Below are 19,921 nucleotides of genomic sequence, written 5' to 3'. Positions count from 1 at the left end.
GATACATTAATTATTCTCAGAGGAATCAATGAAAATGTTGAAAAACTCCCTTACTCGCAATGTTAAAGAAAGTGAAAATAAGATTTCTAGATCCGTCCCCTAATTCAGATCATCACCTCCTCCGCGAAGGTAATAACAAATTCTGTTTTCCAGCAAAAGGAAACTTTGCCTGTTAGCAATAAATTGATCGACCCAAAGAATGGACTGTATGTGAAAGGGCCTTAAAGGACTAGATGTATGTTTGAGCCAAATAACTACAGTCGGAGAATACAGATCTCAAGTAGATCACAAATCAATAGACCTGTGTCAGTAACATCTAAAAACAAACACTTTTTTAGGTTATCTATTGTTTCATTATAGGATTTACTTTCAACTTAGTGGTAATTGCAGTATAGCAAAATAAGGACATTATATAGTGCAAAGTGTGTTTTTATTCCAAAAGCAGGACATGTCTTTACCATACAGGGTGAATTCAACAGATCACTAATAACAGATACATTCAATTCAGCTTTATAGTCTTGTCTGATTTAAATGTCAAGTTCATTTGCAATTCAGCAAATATCAAGAGTCAGCCTGTGAGTAGCTTCAGAAATGATCCATCACAGTTTGACATATGTTACAACTACACACCACCAGCTGGCATCTGTTTGCTCCAGAATGCAGCGTTCTGGTTGATTGAATGATGTAGTGGTAGTGTCCCCTCTTAGGCCTTTCCTTATGTCTCTCTGCTCACCTCGGCACCATTTCCTCCTCAGCCCAAACTGATATGGTACAAGTCATACCACAGATTGACCTTTTCTTTTCGAAATGTCTCTACTCTGCAGAGTTCATCCTTTGCTAACTTCTATTTACTTACCTACTATGCAAACTTACTAGGTCTGATCACCCAATAAGAGCATGCAGTGGAGGAATAGAAATGGTGCATTTACTCTATGTGCTATCATGTTTATTTTTGAAAAATATTGTGAGACCTTAGCTATGTTGAGTAAGTTTCAAGTTTGTCTGAGTTGATTATGACAATTTACTGGTTTATCAACTGAAACCAATGAGCACCTGAACCTGGGGATCACATTAATGTTGAATGTCGGGGATGGTGTTTAAAGCACACAGGATTTACTGGTGTATAACTGCAACATCACTGGGATTGTTCCTTAAAATTTAAACCCATTAATACCACTGTGCATATCATGTTTGGTGGTTATTAAAATAAAATCCAATGTGCGAAGCATTTAAAGAAGCGTATCTATCACAGACACAAATAATGGGCTTCCAGATGCTTTATTCAGTATATTGGATCAACCGGAGCACAGACAAACCCCTGACCCTGACCATATTGTAAAATGTGTCCCCTGCCAGCTGGAGAATGTGTGAGCACAGACTCATGGTGGACGTCCTCACAGGCACCGGGGTAAATCCAGGCTTACGCTCTGAAAACAAAGCACCATACCCACTTATGTAACACGGGCTCTGAACATGACGACATGTGCAGCCTGTCGTGTAATTTAACCTCCTCTCTTGTAACAAGCAATGTTTAAAATGCTCTGTTTTTAATTTTTCTCTCCTTTTGTTTTTTTCCTCTTCTTGCCTTTTTCTCTTCCAGTCAGAACTGCCCTAATCGCTATTATCGGATTCATGCCAACAAAAGGAGAGGGAGCAATAGGATCTCTTGATTATACCCCAGAGGAGAGGAGGGCCCTTGCCAAAAAGTAAGATTTGGTGGATGAAAATCTTTTCAATGTTGACTCTCTGCAGAGCATGTGTTGTGTGAATACAGTGGATATAGAATGGTAATGGGGGGGATTGTATGGAGTGTGGAACAATGTGTGTCGCAAAAATATTATGATCTTACATGTGGGATACGCAAACACAGCTTGATGCTGGTTAGATGGCATTAACATAGTAAACTCTGCACAAACATGCAGCATAATCAGCACCTGAGCCTCGGTGGAACGTGACTTCCAGCAATCAATCCCCAGTCACAAAGGGAAAGGAGCCTGGTCAAGCCAGCTCCGACATGCAAGATCACAAATTCATTATCGACAAAATACCCGGTCTCTGGAGGGAGCATGAGTGGGCACATAGCTCTTCATTTCACACTGCATTTCCCTCCGAGAATGTGGTGCAATGCCAGAATATGAGAGGCTAAAGTCGCTCTTCTATTAGCAGATGAGGTGGGGGTCTTGATCAGCCGGCTGTTTCATTAGCACATGGAGATGAGATAGACACTAAGACGCACTTTGCTATAAATACGTGGCTGCTTATCTCCCTGATGGAAAACTTTTATTTTCCCTTCAGTCTACGGCTAAGACAGCACTTCTCTTTGGTTTTTTTCCTCTCCTGTTTCTATGCCCCTGGTGATTGGGAGAGCTGTCAGTCAGAGGAGGCGCAGCAGAACAAGCTTCCTGTCCAATATTTGTTCTAGTTTGCCATTTTTATCATATAGAAGTTGGCCAGGTGGAGATGTGGCTGGAAAAACAAACAATGGGGCCCTGTGGAGGTCTGAGAAGTCACAGAAATAAATATGAAAGATGTCACTCATTCCTGACACCCAAGCACCCATTTCATAAACAGGAGACCTGCTGTCGTTTCACATATCGTGATATTAGTTGTCAAAAAAAATAATTTACATTGCAAGGGCATGATGACCTAAATGGTGGTCATGTAGCATGGTTTTAAATGTAGGGTAACCCGTATTAATTCAATACACTTTTTGTCAAATTCTGCTAATATCTCCTCACAGTCCACTACCGTACATTCTGTGTGTTTTCTGGAAAAAGATCTGGTTTAAATACACAGCCCTGGTTCCGTATTTGGTGAAAGAAAGAAAGTTTGACTTCCCAAACACCAAAACTACATCATTTCTGTAGCCCTACAAATGCTAATTGCTGAAGCACCACAGAATCCAGCCAACCTAAACAAGACCCGCATTAACATTGATGAGCCGTCTCAATGGTGGAGAGATGGTGGAGAGATGCCTTCGCACCACCCCATTTTTTAAAAGATCGTGTTGTCCTTAGAACAAAATTTTTTAATAAAGCCAAGACAATAAAGCTTTAAAAAAGACAAACTGGAAGATGCAGAAACTTTGTATTCAGGCGGACATTTATCAGCCCCCATAACCTCTGGAGCATATATATCACAATTAACTGTCACATTTACAACTGCTTATTATTTCCTGTTTTGAAACTGTTTTGTTTTTTACTTTGCAAGAAGTTTAGTTCACAAAACTCCAAGGGAAACACTTGAATGAAAAGTTCCGATGACGACCTGTCAACAGCCCAAGTTTAAACTTGCTTTGCTGGCTGTGCAGTTTGTTTGTGCATTGAGTCTCCCAGGAATTACATTCAACTTGAGACATGCAAGTACTCTTTTGCACTATTTTAATCCCACTTTTAGACAAGCAGCAGAGGTAACACCGCCGAGTGCAGCTGCAGGCTGGTAATACACAAAGGAGATGCAGCTACATAAACACAGTGGATGCTGAGAGTCTGGGTAATTATGTTCGTAATTGTCATAGCAAGGTAATATTACTTTCTTCAGGGCTGTGATTGCCAACGTATATATTACATGGGTATTTTTAACACTTAAACACACTGTTTCATTGTAGTTTGTAAACACTGTAACGCTAATTGCAATAAGTGAGTGAGCATGCTAGGAAATAGTATGCTGTGGCTCTCAGTGGGGTAGTGTTCGCCACTCTTACCTACAATGACCTCCGTTTGATATGAGGTTTAGGTTGATTAAGTATCGGCAGACCTTTCTCATTTCAGCTTCAAGACTGTCAGCCAGTGAGGTAATATTGTTCTTGAAAAGCCTCAAAAAGAAATTAGATTCTGGTCTATATTAAAACCACAGTCAAAAGGAAAGATATTAATTGCACAGGCTGCTGCATGTAAACGAAGCCAACTTGGCATATGTCATGGAGATCTTCAGAAGCTGATATGTGGGAACAGAGGATTTTTGTCACTATATGGCGGACTGGTTTTAATGAGACCCTGACTCCCACTGCATACCTCCATTGTATTAGATGTTACCTGCTCTCCGTCACCATGTTAGGTCTTTGGTCTGATCTCAGAGCCCTCTGATTTTAGCTGAAGGGTTTTGGTCGTAAGAATATAAGGCTCAGGTGTTGTAGCTGCATCCTGAACCTCAGACAGACTCCAGACATGAACATGCATGATCTATTATTAACGTGGCCTGCTTTGTGAAGTCACCTGTTTTAATCTGTTACGTCAAGTTCAAGCACAGCAAATAATTTCGATTATTCCCCCTCTTTCTGACAAGTTAGTGCAAATGTGCTAAGAAAGTTGACATTACTTGCACCTGTTAAAATTGATGCTCCACGTTATCTGATAGTGAAGTATTTGATTAAATGTTTTCAGAGGACTCCGCACACTTTTTATCGATCTCTGTGCCGCTAGGGAAAGTTAGAGCTTTTCCTCTTATGATGGAAGCAAAGATCTAGGGGGGGACATGTTTTGTTAGGTGATGTGTAAAGGACAGTCTGGGGATCAGCTTACTTTTATTTTTGAAACTTAGGTTTCAGGTAAGCTGAGCGCAAACTGACATAATTCCCTCATGTATTCTTTATTGTCTTTTATTGTAGCCTGTCCCACAGCAACAGCACAGTGCAGAGTATGAGGACAGATCAAGCGTTGACTGTGGATTCTCTACTGTAAATTACCTTTGTCAGAGTCTTTGAAAGGACTATGGAGGTGTATACATTTTTGAACATTGACAGAAATTATCAACATTTAATCTTTTCCCCATCAAACAGTGAGCTGTAATATAATTATTACCTGAACAGTAAACTCCAACGTAACCACATATTACAAAACTAAATGTCTGCATGTTACATCCACTCACCAAGCGCTTTATTAGGAACACCTGTACACCGGCTCATTCATGCAATTTACTAGGGAGCCATCCATCAATGAAATGCATTAAATTGTGGCGATTGATGGCAGACGGGCTTGTTTGAGTATTGGGTTGATCTCCTGAGATTTTCAGTTATTTCTGCAGAGAGAACCACCTAATGAGAGAGATCTGGAAAGACATAGGCTGAAGCAAATATCACAGGTCAAAGTTCATCAAAGTTCAACTACATGTAAAGCCATGCTGCGATTTGCCCTCCACAGAAAGCTGTCTTATTTGACCACCACTGAAACATTTGCGTTTGTGTGACCAGGTCCCAATGTTGCTGACTATATTCATCCCTTTATGAACACAGTTTACCATCTTCTAATGGCTACTTCCATCGGGCTAATTGAATTGAATTGAATTAATACATCATGTTGCAAAGAAAAAGTCTCAGTGAAGTAAAGTGACCTGCCGTCACACGATGAGAATCCAGTAGAACATTGTTGTGATGTGGAAGAACAGAAAATTGGCAGCATGAAGCTGCAGAAATGATGTGATGCATTCATGTCAGCATGGAGCAAAACCTCATCAACATCTTGTGGAATTCATGCCATGAAGAACTGCAGCTGTTTAGTTCAGTACTTCAGTAATCATTTCCTTCTACCCTTGGTTCATGGTGTCAACATTTCTTTTTTGGAAATGTTGTCATGTACCTTGCAGCGTTGATAATAATAGTCTGGCTATAGACTATAATGACTTGCCTGTGGTGGGCCAGCGGGGCATTTGTCACAGTCTGCATACATTTTTGACAATTTAACAAATAATTTGCGGGTGAAACAGAATATAAGGGAGTGTTTTCTGCAGAATGTTGATTATTTTGCAACATGTTCACAGGTGTCCATAGTGTTAATTGCATTAAAAAAAATGCCACTGCTATAGATGAGATGATGAAATTCAATCCAGGAAGGCCAGTTTTAATAATAGCCTCAGCAGACACAAACACACAGCAACTTATAATCAGCGGGAATAGGATCTTAGAACTCATTCACATATGTAATTTTATCTTCCAACTCGACAATAGCAATGTTAATCAGTAGACTTTCTCTACCAGGAGTATCTAATGTGAAATGGATGAGCAGATATGACCAGTCCAACGTTAACACATGTTACAAATTGTTCTGAAAGGCCACTCTCAAAGGCCAAGCAGAAAGCCCGTTATCACAGCCTCCTTCTGGCTGCATCCTACCGCCTCCACAGTCTCTCCCCAAGAACAGTTTTTTCGTATCATTGTCATCTTGACTTGAGCAATCATGAGCGTGAACACATTTAAAGCCACATAAAACATGACAGAAGTAGTGAAGATTACACTTGCACCTCTGTGTGTGCACACATCTGTTGAATTGCCCGTTCTGGAAAATTACAAAAATTGCCCAACATTTTTTCTCGGAACATGAGTTTCAGATGCTGTTGGAGGATTCTGCAGGCACTTTCTCTGGTTAATACTTAGGCCCTTAAAACCCTCCCACTTCTTGACACATGCAGGCATCCCAGTGTGCATCTCATATTTTATCTGGTTCTGGCATCTCTCTGAGCTGAGACATCTTCTTGATGATCGGTGTCTAAAAGGGTCATGAGCCTGTCTGCATGGTGTCCACTTTAGAGGATGTAGACTTGCATGTTTAAGCTTAATCATAGTCCAGTGGTGGGATGAGTTGGGGCACAAAAAAACATTTGCTGTGCCTTGGAAAATGCCTGATGCCCATTAAGCCCAGCTTCTTCCCCATCTACATCTTAACATCACTTGAATAGAAACCTATCTCCATTTTGCTCCAGAGGAAGATGGTGAATTGGATCATTTAATACCATTATGTATCCAAATCTATCTATGCTACCTTTTGCCTGAGTTGTACACTCGTGATGTGGTGTTCCTCAGAGCATGATTCATCAGCTATAACATCTGTTTGTTAGCTGCTGCCAGGGGAGATTAGCTTTTAGAAGAAAAATTCCACAGAAACATCTTATGTGTGGCATTTTTTTCTACCCCACTCCCAGGACTGCCGCAAGGTCCTAAAGCTGCCAACCTATGCCAGGCCATTGCCATAAGCTTACACGCAGATGCACAAAGCGTTTGCAACAGTTTTTTTTCTTCTGCCTGTACATTAATGTTCATCTTGTGTGGGAAGCTCGGTCTAAAAATCTTTTAAACTTCATTATCAAGGTGTCGCATTTGGCCAAGCACCAGATAACGGTACATACCAAAGTATGTACCGTTAAATCAATGACTCACCCACTGCTAACTTTCTGTGACGTAACTGTTAAATGTCTGAGTAATCAGAGCTCTTTGTCTCGTTTCTCTTTCTTTCTTCATGTTAAACCAAGGCACGCTCTCTCACTGTAGCTCTGTATCAAACACACTGTTGACTGGCTTCCCAGTTCACTGCTCCATAATAATTATATGTGTGTGTGTGTTTGCGTTCATTGATATTTGTGCTGCCGCAGTGAGGACATTTTGGGCAATCATCACTTCTTCAAAGGGCTGTTTAAGAAGTTTTACTCACCAAAGTAATGAGATGTACGTCTGCTTCCAGATCTGTGGATCACTGCCCGCACAAAAATGTCACCTAATTAGAGTTTTGTATATGAACGGGCTACGCCATCATCCTGCATGGCTACCTACCTAGCTACCTAGCCACATTGCCTACACTGTCAGTGCACTTAGAGACTTTCTTAAGCTCTGAAATTACTTATCTCTCCTGACAGGCACTACCACAGCTTCTATGTTGTTGAATAAAAAGGAGAATAACACCCTGGTTGAAAAATACCAGAACAGACCTTGAAGCATGCAGCGATGACATTGTGTGTTTGAGATAAGATGTTGCTGTTGTGCAGTGGAGTGAAATATGTCTGTTATTACACCAAACGTGCACTTCATGATGAATTACCCACCATATCATTGCCTTGTGGCGGTGTGACACATTTCAGTTTAAAAAATGTAGGTAAAAGAAATGATTCTCCTGAGAGGTGCCTTTGTAGCAAGATGACCTCGTCATGTACTGCCTGTTCTCCGTCAGGTCCCAGGACTTCTGCTGTGAGACGTGTGGCTGCTCCATGCGCTCTGCCCTCCTGGCTCTGACCCCCAACAGCCACCCCAGCGCAGAGGACCACAAGGCCAAAGAACTGGCTCAGCAAATCAACTTCAAGGTACAGATCCTGGCACTAAACACGAGGTTTGACTCACAATTAGCTCGGGTATTTAACTCCGAGAGCAAAAGAACCACTTAGAGCAACAAAGCCATGTCATCCTCACCTCCTCTTTTGGAAACAGCAGTTAACAAAATAAGATAAGATTCACATGGTTTATTATAAACCACTACAGGTTCCACTTAGAGGCTATTGTGAGGATTTTGATCATATCACATGATCATTTGCAGTTGGAGATTGCCCAGTTGTCATGGAAGTGAAGATATTCTGTAATTTTTTCATGCAAGTTTGCTGAAATTCTTTATTTGCCTTTGAAACAGCTGTTGACAAAATAATCTAAACACAGACTATATTCAGTAGTAGCACTGAAATAGTTACATTAATACATTTTATGATTAATAAGTAAATACTAGTCATAATACAGAAATACAGAATTGTTCAGCAAATTTTTCAATCACTGTTTAGCTCCTTACAACACAATTTGACATCCTGCAGAGTTTCACAATAATAGCATAATCCCTCTTTTTTCTTGTTGGCTTATACATCTATATAAACATAAAATAAATATGCAGTTATTGTGACAAGGCTGTTGTCTACTTCTACCCTTCAGTCTTTTTTAAACTGTCCTTCAGTTAGCTGCTTACTTTTATTGCTACTCTGTGGTCACATCCTGATTGGTTGCCAGCTCTTATGTGAGAATTTATGGTATTTGAACAGCCCCATCTGATGTTCGTGATCAAATGAAATGGCATTCACTGATGTATCATAATTAAATGATAATAAATTATGTAATTTACTTTAATGTGATGATGATGTAGATTTGGGCTCACGTTATCCAGCCTCATAGCGATGACTACGGCTCCCTGTGTGTCAATACAGGCAGAGTCAAGTTCATCCAGACCAGCAAGTGAGAGTGGAGGTGCTGAGAGCGGAGGTGCTGAAAGCAATCCGTCCCCACTCGGCGAGGGAGACACCTCCACTTCTGCTGCCCAGGAAGCTGCTGACTGTCCCCAGGCTGAACAGGTGGGCGTTATTCTGCCACTCTCAAGTTACACAGCACAGCACATAACCTGCCTCCAGTCAACAGAGCACCTACACAACAGACCGTCTCCATGGTTTTATACAGAAAGTTTTTACGTGGTCAGTGACTCAAATGATGTGACATTACTGGCAACCATTTCACAAACCACACTTTTGTCACACGGTTTAAGTCTCTGCTAACTTGCCATTCATTTTAGTTTTTATATGACCGAGAAAGGTAATTAACAATAGTAGGTAATCATTTTTGTCAAGGTTATATTTTTGTTTATTTATATTTTTGTTGGTTTACTCTTCTGGATGAAGCATCTCAATCATGTCTCAGGCCTCATGTCTCTGCGACTGCAATGTATTTCACCACACTCTGCAACTCACTGCAGAAGATGTTGCCTAGGTAACAAACAATAGGCATCAAAGTAAACGATGAATCTCAGCAAAGTAATTCTGGTTGGTTTTAAACCAGGGTCATATGTTTCTATCATCGACATCGTACCATTTCCATCAGTTTCAGATTCTGCTTTATCTACCAAGCAAATGAAATACAATGTTCGGCTTGTACAGCAAATTGAATACCTGTCATATAAACGTTATAATTATAATACACTTTAGTTATATAGCACCTTTCAAAACATAATTACTTTGCTTTACAGTGCTTTACAAGTCAAAAACACTGCCTTGTGAAAATTGAAGGCAAACACTTACAATAGAAAACTATTAAAAGCAGTTTGAAAATCACACTGCATTAGAGCACACATATCCGAAAATAGAAAATGTTACAGATACGAAAAGAGTAAAAACAAGACAAAGTAAAACATTACAAAATTATTAATATAGTCTGCAACATCAGAAGATATCATATTTATGTCAATATGTATATTAAATCCAAACAATGAACAGTTTGTTTAAGCCTTAAAGGGATAGTTCACTGAAAAAGGAAAATTCAGTCATTATCTATTCACTACTATGCCGATGGAGGGATGGGTGAAGTGTTTAAGGTTGCTACAAAGTTTACTTCTGAGAATCCAGAAGTGTTTTGTGGACTCAAACACTTTACCCACCCCTATCCCTTTAATACAATTAGAGGTATTGAAGCTAATGTGGTACATATAGTATAAAACAGGTGACAAGAGTTGATATAAACGAACATATGAAAAGCTCACAGTTTGCTCATAAAATTTCATTCGGCATTTCATTCTGTTAATAGTTTCCTCAGTGTCATTACTGGAGGACAGAAGGAGAATAGTCAGTTCACATACAGAAATTATGTGTTGTCTGTGTTTGTCTCCGCTAATTCCTTTACCTGATGTTTGGCATAATTGAAAAACAGACTTCAGTCTTCAGCTTTCTGTGTTTTGCTTTTCAATCCACCAGAAGTGTTCTTCGGAGCAGTGGGTGTTCCCAAGCTCCACAGTCTGCAATCACAAGGATTACGTGGTGCTGTCTGTATGCTGTCAATTACCAGACCTTCACATTGTTCCTTTTAATTGGTGGCACACTCCATCACCTGCTGATGTCCCACTGAGCTCCAAAATCATTTAAAATTTCTATGGAGGAAATGACTCTGCAGGCCAGCTGCGTTTTTTATTTGTTCTGGGTTAGTGTGTAAAATCAAGCATCAACATCAGCGCTCTCTCTTAACATCACCGGGAATTTGTTGTGGTAGCTTGAAGCCTCGGTTTCCCCAGCTTCTTTCCACCACTTCAGATGGTGAGTTCAGTCGCCGAAAGAGGATTGATTCTGGCGCGAGCTGCAGACAACCACAGTGACAGTCTGACAGTGAACGTAGATTAGTGCTTTTTTTTACTTCGGATGAACTAGACTTGCCATCTGTCGCTGAAGTTGGAGGGAAAAGACTTGTCCGGAATAAGATAGGCCATCCCATGGTATCCCACACTGCCTTGCTGCTGTACAGAGACCAAGGGGATTTGGGATGACTGTGTACTGCTTATTGCCTCCCTCAGTTTTGCCTGGCTCCCTCCAGCCACACTCTAATTGGATGAATTTTGTGTTTTCTATGTAAAAAGCTGAGGCCATCAGCACAGCTCATTGGTTAGTCATCCTCCTCACAGCCTCATTCTGACCACTCATTCTGTGTGATTTGGTCACTTTTAATGAACATTGGCATCCTAACTTTATGTTTCATAAACTCTGATAATAAGTTATTTATGATTGAAATGGGAGCAGATTTTAATTGTGCTGATCAGGGAATAGAACACGATGCCTCACAAAAATCTGGAAAAGATGAATGCAGGGTTCACACAACTTGTGCAGACACGATGTGTGTGTTTGTGTGTTTCAGCACATTAAAGCAGAGTAGGGCTGCAACTGATGATGATTTCCATTATTGATTAATCTACTGATTAATTTCTCATTTAATCAGTCGCCTGGATCATAAAAGAGAAGATAATAGTGAAAAATGCTCGTCACAGTTTCCTAGAACCCAGGACGATGTCTTCAAATATCCTGTTAGTTAAGAACACAATCATATTCAGTTTACTGTCATAGAAGAATAACACAACTGGTAAAATATTCAAATTTAATGATCCAGAAAATTTGATTCCCTTTTGCTAAAAATTACTTTCCAGCATCTGAGCTCCATTACAGCAGCTGGAGATGATCCATTGTGTTTGAATGTTGAAAAGCTTAAAAAGCAAGATTTTAAAAAATCACATGATTAGACACATGATTGGTGTTCGGCAGCAAGTCAAAAAACATCTGGGAGAAACTGCCTCTCTCTCACTCTCTAGCCGATTATAGGGAAATGGATTTTTTCCCCCTCAGGAAGGTCTGATGAAGGATTTAAAACTTGAGCAATACAGGGAACTAAAAATACAACAAACAATCCTGTTAGTGAGCATCAGATTTCATTAAAAGAAATAGTTGATATATAAATATTGTATATTCTGTTATCAGTTCAACAAATACTTACAACAGAGAAACGTTATCAGAACACAACAAACACATACGAAGGACCACCTACTCTGCTGGCGTCTCTGACCCACTACAGTTTAAACCTATGTTTACGCTTCTCAGCGTCAATATTTTTGATTTGTTTGTTGCCACCACCTCATAATGATTGATACTTTTCTTAAATTGATCAAATCTTCCTTTGTAGCTGCGGGCATCGATTGCTTCAGCCTTTCCTGACTGCGCTCACTCTCTGTCTCTCGCTCAAGGCGACACACACTTGTCTCTCTATGGTTGTAAGGACACTCATTTGCATAATGCATTCCAATCTAAACCTAATTCTAACCCAAAAACCAAGTCTTAACCCTCAAACAGCCCTTTGAATTTGTAAGGACCAGTCAAAACGTCCTTTCATTCTAGACATTTTAGACAGACACACGCACGTACACGCACGCACGCACACACACACACACACACACACACACACACACACACACACACACACACACACACACACAAACACACCAGACTCATCTGTTAACGTGAACTGGGTAAAAACAACACTTGGTCTTCATGAACACAAATGACAGTTTGACAGAGCGGGGAAGTGAGATCCAATCACAAGTGGTGCCAGGAGACACATTAATGATGAATTTTAATACCAGCGACGAGCTTAACACTCTCGACTTGTGATCAGATCTCTCAGGACAGATGTTAATACGAGTTCTGAACGGGGTCTTAGTCCAAATGATGGAAGCAATGAAGATGTATAAAAAACCCTCTGCAGTTCCCCAATCTGTCAATCTGGGAACATGTGTAGATTGGTTTAAGATCTACTTAAGCTGTATATAGAATAGTACAGCACCCTAATATGATTCTCTGCAGAGGTATTTTTATACATGTGAGTTGTTGTAATCATAATATTCACTCTATATGTTATTTGAATTCGGGACAGATGTGGATGTATACATAAAATTGACTGGTTGGCAGGGGCTTAGAACATTGAGGGTATAGTTCAGGCAGGAAGATGTTTAGTGGAGGTTTATGGGAAGTCTGTGACACGTCTAAATGAGCTGCAGACATGTATTTATGCTTGTACAACATGAAAACTGTCAGAGAAATGGCTGCAACAGATGTAGTGATTCTGAAATGTTAGAGAATAAAAACGCATTCCAACATCGCAGTGACTGAGGTGTAGCGTGAAAACAGCGCAGCTGGAACCACAGGACACAAAGCGTATAGCTGATGAATCGACTAATTGTTTACACTTCCACAGCCTCATTTAGTCTCACTGATAATAAGTCTCGATGCTGTTCTCCTCTTCCTCCTCCACAGCCTGAGGCGTCTCCTGCCATCGGCGTAGAGGGATCGCAGCCCCAAACAGCCCCCAGCACTGGTCGCCCTCTCAGTCCCCGGCAGCGTCGCACCCAGCAGCACAGCCACCAGGGTCAGAGGGACAGCAGGCCGGCGTTCCCCGCGGCCCCTCGTCAGCCTCAGGATGAGAGCCACGCGGGCTCAGTCGCCCTCATCGTGGTGCTCACCCTGGCCCTGGCTGCACTCATCTTCCGCAGGATCTACCTGGCACAAGAGTACAAGTTTGACTACGAGCTGTGACCACACACAGACACACTAGGCGACCCCTCCACCACCTCTTCCCCCTCCTAACCCCCGGGTCAGCCCCCTCCTGCCACCACCTCGACTGAACTTCGACCAGCTGAAGTGGAAGCAAGACCGAGGACAGCGGCCGACACACTTAGTGGCATCCGTGCCCGTCTGCCCGTCAGCGGAGGGTGCGGCCAGGAACTGCCATTCCTGCAGGGGGAGCCACTCCACTTACTACAACATCTCCAGGGTGTCTTTTAGGCAATGTGAATTTTACTCTCCAGAGTATCATGCATTTTTAAAAATGGGAAGTTTAGTTTTCTTGTGATCGGCTCAGCAGCCACATTCACCAAATGTCTCCCTTTGTGTATCTGTCTGTCCTTGGGCTGCCGCTAATTCCCTTTTATTTTATTAAAATTGTAATATGATATGCCAACAATGTAGAATTGTGGGGGAATTTGTTCTCAGAGTAGTTATTTGATCGCGGAAGCAACTGCACAGAAAATGTACTATAAAGAGTTCTTCTTAATGGGCTTTGACTTCCTCTTCGACACAGGGCTTTATTTTAACAGTGCAAGTGCAACATCCAGTTTAATGTGATGACTATTTTAGCTCACGTGGGTGTAGCTGGTGTCTTTAATCCCCCGCTCCATGTCTCACAGTGTAAATGGTCTCATCATTGTACAGTAGCTGATGTGATACAGCAAGAATAAAGCAGGACATGCATCTGTAGTGTGTTGGAAAGGAGGCAGTCATTGATGAGCCCTCCGGATCTGATGTCCTGTATAAATGGACACAGTGCTGGGTTACTACGGACCAGTCTGATGTGGGGGTCTGTGTGTGTGGCTGCACCGTTCACATCAGAGGCTGCAGTTTCATCAACACACAGTTTGTGTACTGCCGCGTTTAGACGCCGACAGGGATTTAATGAACTGAAATATTTTATATCCAACATACTGCAGCTGTGATAAGAGATACTTTAAGAATCAAAGAGTTGCTAATGGCTCAGTGCAGACTGATTTACTAACATCCATGAGATACGTCATATTCGGTGACCTTGTGCAATGTGGGACTGCAGGGCTGTTGTATCATACTGTCTGCTGGTGAGGTCACATAGAAGGTCACACTTTCTGATGCAGGCCATGGGAAAACGTGACCCTGTTGTCCCTAGGATTTAAAAAGTTCAACTATTGTCTCCTGCTTGGACTGTGTCCTTTTCCCTGTTTTTCAAATTTAAAAAAAATCTCCAATGTCATCAGAGACATTGACCATGAGAAGACGTGACCCCCATTAAACCGGCATATTAAAGAAATAAAGAATATGTAGCGTCGAGATATTATCCGGTTTCTCTAACAACGTTCGGAGAAATAATATCGTGTACTGACAACAGACACTTGTAAAAAGGGTCAGTGCATCCGTGCAACAACATGTCCTGCGGTCTCACATTAAAGGTCACACCGGCGGTTTCACACATCAAAGTGTGTCTGCGGGTGGTGGGGTCGTATGGAGCCGTGTGCGGCGCCAGATGGAGCAGTGTGAAGTCTGATAAATGTCCTGGAGTGATGTCACTTCAGTCAGTGTGGGATGGGCCTGAAGACTACAAATTATTATTCTTTTTCTTGGTGGTGGGTGAGAGTTACAGTATATTAGCCACTACGAGCATAACACCTAAATCTCCAACCGGACTGTTGGTGGCCAAGTTGCATTGTAGGTAATGTAGATATATATTCAAATTTTTCTAGCCGCAGTTTCCTAAAGAACAAAAACATTTTGACTCTTCTCATATTGACATAAGAGATCTGTAACTTGTGCAGTGCTCACACTATGGTCCATAATGTTTTTACTGTCCACGCAGACAGCTATACCTCCTAGTTTCAGCTGCAGTTGTGGCATCAATGCAGTTCTCTCTCTTAAGTCTGTACCTGTCTCTCAGAATCAGTGTGAGAGTGACTGTTGTCTGCGAAACGCACAAAGTGTTCAAATCTAACTCTCCCATGAGCTGGACACGACATTACCGAAATCAAAGAGAATTTCAAGGAATTCCAGGGAAGGTAGTGAACCGTCTGCGCTCGTCTAAATACAGCTCATGGGGTTATAATTCCCATCAGTCCTGTCAGGATGATGAGGTAACTGTTCCAGAATTGGCTACTGAAATATAGCTATTATCACCATGGCAACGTTTACCGATGAGATCATTTGAGGGGATTATTCGCACCATTAAACCGGCAGGTTCAGTTCAGGTTTGACTCATTGGATCTGCAGCCTGGCTCTGCCTTCACACCTACATCAGTTTTTATTTATTTTCATTTGAATCTGGAAGTGTTTTTTTCTTTTTCTGCTGACACTGTAAATCCATTTGTTTATCTCTCTCCTCCCTTGCTGCTTCTCTCCCCTGCTGCTTCGCAGTATTCGCTTCGCGTCCCTGTGCATTAATCTCATTTGACTGGCATTCTCTGAAGCTGTATGCAAACACTCATTTCCCCCCTGCTTGTATAAATAGACTGGAACACTGTCTAACGTTTACCCTCTTTGATAAACTTTGAGTAGGGCTTTTTTCAGTCTGATGAGACTCACGGGAACTGGGAAGCAATTCATAATTCATTCCGATAGATTTTACAGCATACAAATATCCAGAGGTGGTCGTAGAAGCCTACCTGTTGAGTGGAACAGCTTATCTTGGTAGTCTTTCTCTTAGATGAGCAACATCTTATCCCTGTATACCCGTGCAGGGTTTACTTGAAGGCAGCAGAGTTTCTCACAATCTCTCCATTTCTGCCTCTTTAGTTAGGCTGGTGAACTGACATGAACAGAAAATAAATGACTTGAAGGATAACATGTATTTGCAATGTGTGAAGTTTTAGCATTTCTCAATTATACCTATACATCTTACAGGGAATATGTAGGATACTGTTAAATGATCTTGATGATTGGTTTATTTCCAGGTTCTAGTGTTAAAACACAAGTAAGAGTCTAACACCATGTTAATCATTGCTGATCTAAAAAAATGTCTGCCTCATGGTGATGCTACAGGAAATGTCTGTGGTCATTGGATTCAACCTATGGTTATAATAACTGTCAGTTGTAATAAAGTTTAATGGCAATCATACTATTTGTTGACATAACTCAATCAGGATCCAAAAATCTCAGGCCCACGACTCCATGACATGTCAAGAAACCTCTTTTGCCTTCTGCTCCGCAAAGGCTAGCTACACATTTCGTCAACAAGAATAACCTAAAGCATAAGTGTGACATTATTCTATATGAATTTAGAATAATTTAAGTCAGATTTAAGTAAGATACACATCAGTTAAGCTTTGCTAAAAGCAGAACCAGCCAGAGCTACTACTATGTGATGTGGCTCCTCTTGATGGTGGCAGGATGGTTAGTGCGCTAGCGGGAACCCTTCTGCATCTTCAGCAGGTATCCCAGGTTCGCCCCTTAATCTCTACGTCTCACCTGAGTGGGGGAGCAAAGACTAAAGCTGCCTCTCAATTGAAAAAACAAAAGACAGAAGCGCAATGGATCCTGGGATAGGTTTGGCCGGGAGGTGAGGATGTGTTTGTCTGCCACATTTTTATTAGCATTCACCTGCAGAAGGGTTCCAACTACTGGCTCTCCTCAGCCACAACCATCTTGATCTCGTCGGAGTGATGTCACAGCCACCTCCTCTCCAGTTCCACTTGCATCTCCCAATCAGAAGCATGATACCAAATGGAGGATGGATCGTTGACTGTTATTCTTGCGTTTGCACTTGTGTTCGTTGCCTGTCAAGTATCAAGTTTCAAGCACAAATCAGGTTTCATATGTCAAGTCTGGACCTGAAAATCTGGAAATAGGCATCGGATTTAATATTTAATTGTTCGGCTGGTTAATTGAAATAACTATCTACAAAAACATGATTAACATAGTTTTGAAGGCAGGATGTTCTACTCTGTCTAATTTAAATAATTAGAGAGACTTGAAAGACTTGAAATTAGCTTATGAAGAATGAAGACATAACTGGAACACACTCTTAACACCTGACTTCGGTCTCGCTTTGTTTCAATAGACCTAGAATTATTTTAATAATTCACAACTTGAATGGATTTATTAAGATTTGGAACCAAAATTCAAGATTAGACTGACTTTTTTGATTGATCCCACACTTGGGACTTTGGTCTCATACCTGCTGTAAAACCGCTCTGGTTTAATTAACTTTTATATAACATACATTATTTAAATATATTATTCTATGAATTAACATTTCGTTCAAACAGACAAGAAAAGCTGAAGCTGAGAAAACACATTTCCTTTATACAACATTTTCCTTTACATTGCCTTCAGAGAATTGCCTTAAGAGTAACAATTTGAGCTCTTGTGCAAAGTCTTTGTCCAAAAATTGGAATAAAATGATCAGGCTCAACAGGCAGAAAATCCCAGTAGTAAAATGGTTTGTGTCACAGTTTGGTTAGTCAGCCCCAAAGCCCTTTTTATTCCTTTTTTTAAAAAAGGGAAATCTTTTCTTGTTGATGAAACCCCCTCAGTCGCTGAATGCTCAGAACTAATCTTGGCTGGACACAGTCGTGGAGAAAACATGATTTTGACTTGATAATACCTTTTAATCTTTTGAGATCAAAAACACTTTGTCAAGCGGGAGGAACAGAATGTTCCTCCGCCTCCACAAAGACTAAAGTCAGAGCTCGCGTAAGGAGTCAGAGCCGTGTCACGCAGGTCAAAGGTCAAGACAACAACAAAATTGAGGTGGGGGGGAGAATCACATTTTGTCCATGGACATATAGTGAAAAGTGGATTTGTTAACTTTTGTAGGAGACCCATTTTAAAAAAGTATTAATCGTGAATAAAGTGAGTTTGAGAAGGAAATACTCCACTGGCTGCTTATGTAATTTCATATCCGCTGCCTTTGTAACCCTGCAGACTGGGAGGAGCAGACACATGTGGACAGCCAAGTCCTAATGTCATTTTGAGACTATTTTACAAGTGAGATAGAAATAATTACAGTTTTTCAGCCTAATTTTCTGATGCAAATCAGTTACGCTTAGTACAGACACAAAATCCTCCAAAGCACTTTAGTTTTTCAGACCATTCTACCCGCCTTTTTTTGTGTTGTTTTAATGTGTCCCCTTTAATAGATTGTCGTGACAAAAATAGTTAATGTAGAAAATAGTGAGCCAGCCCATTGGCATAAAAGTATGCCAATTTGGAGTGTTCAGTAATAGTCCTACACTTTTTACATACAAATTTGATCCGTTAAGTATTTCACCCAGCCAACTTTATAAAAGAAAATAACTTCGACTTTAAAGGTAAATGTGGGGGATTTAGTGGGATCTATTAGCATATAATATACATAATTGTGTTTTCATTTGTGATTAGTCACCTGAAAATAAGACTCATTGTGTGTATCCATTAGAGGGAGCAGGTTCTCTCCCCTAGAGTCCACCAGGTTTCCACACTAGCCCTGAACGAACAAACAACAAACACTGGCATTTTTTTATGTTACTTAAAGCTGTGGTGGATTTAGATATGGGCGGCATATAAAAAAAAATGAATAAAGCAAAACAAAAAATACCCTGTATGGTTATATTCATACGTTTTCTATCTCTCAGTGGCATCTAATGGTATGATGTCACCGTGTGGGTCAAGTAACCTTGTTGGACTGTGCGCCCCAGATCTAGTTTGTGAGCCAGGCACATTTCTGCCTCCTGAGTGGATCTCACAGTCAGACATAGGAGATGGGGAGATGGATGCAGGTACAAGCCAGACGTCATTTGTATGAACGAGCTGATGTAAGTGACGCAATCAGACATTTTTCTCACTCTCCAAAGACGCAGCATCAGAGACTTTCCTGAAGAGAGGGAATGAAATCGTTATTGTCCCTGAACACAGACTATACAATTCTAACTACTTGTCAAGTCAAGTGACTTCTTCTGGTTTTAAAAATAAAAATCTCATAATATGGAAGTTGGAAGATATTCATATTTGATAAATGTCAATATAAATAAAACAAAAAGCTTATGTTCAACTAGCATTTCTGTAAAATACATTGCTCCATAATTGCTTAGGAGAAATAATAGATTTGAGTTCTGTAACTATATTTACACACTGAACTTGAGCATTTTGACTATTGCGACATTACAAATTAGAAGTCGCTCATGTGTAACTTGACATGATTTAACTCTCTGATGCTACATAACAAACTTGTTAACCTTGACGATGAATAAAACAAACATTTCTTAATAGCAGTAGTCCTGTTTTGGGGGGGTTTCGCAGATGGGGATCACACCCAGGGCTTCATTCACTGTAGGTTCCCATTATG

General features: G+C 40.8%; 1 protein-coding gene across 1 annotated transcript in view; it reads left to right on the top strand.

The window, feature by feature from the left end:
• Window positions 1-16,714, top strand: part of ube2j1 (ubiquitin-conjugating enzyme E2, J1) — a 35,955-nt gene extending 19,241 nt beyond the window's left edge. Inside the window, exons 5-8 of the mRNA XM_035143913.2 lie at window positions 1,601-1,706; window positions 7,932-8,061; window positions 8,941-9,084; window positions 13,342-16,714. Of these exons, the coding sequence (XP_034999804.2) occupies window positions 1,601-1,706; window positions 7,932-8,061; window positions 8,941-9,084; window positions 13,342-13,620 (659 nt within the window). The 3' untranslated portion in view covers window positions 13,621-16,714. The remainder of the gene's footprint in view (window positions 1-1,600; window positions 1,707-7,931; window positions 8,062-8,940; window positions 9,085-13,341) is intronic.
• Window positions 16,715-19,921: the final 3,207 nt, after the last annotated feature.

This window comes from Hippoglossus stenolepis, chromosome 20, assembly GCF_022539355.2.
Source record: "Hippoglossus stenolepis isolate QCI-W04-F060 chromosome 20, HSTE1.2, whole genome shotgun sequence".
Classification (NCBI taxonomy): Eukaryota; Metazoa; Chordata; class Actinopteri; order Pleuronectiformes; family Pleuronectidae; genus Hippoglossus; species Hippoglossus stenolepis.
Note: the sequence above shows the minus strand (reverse complement) of the source record. Positions and strands in the feature narration are given on the sequence as shown.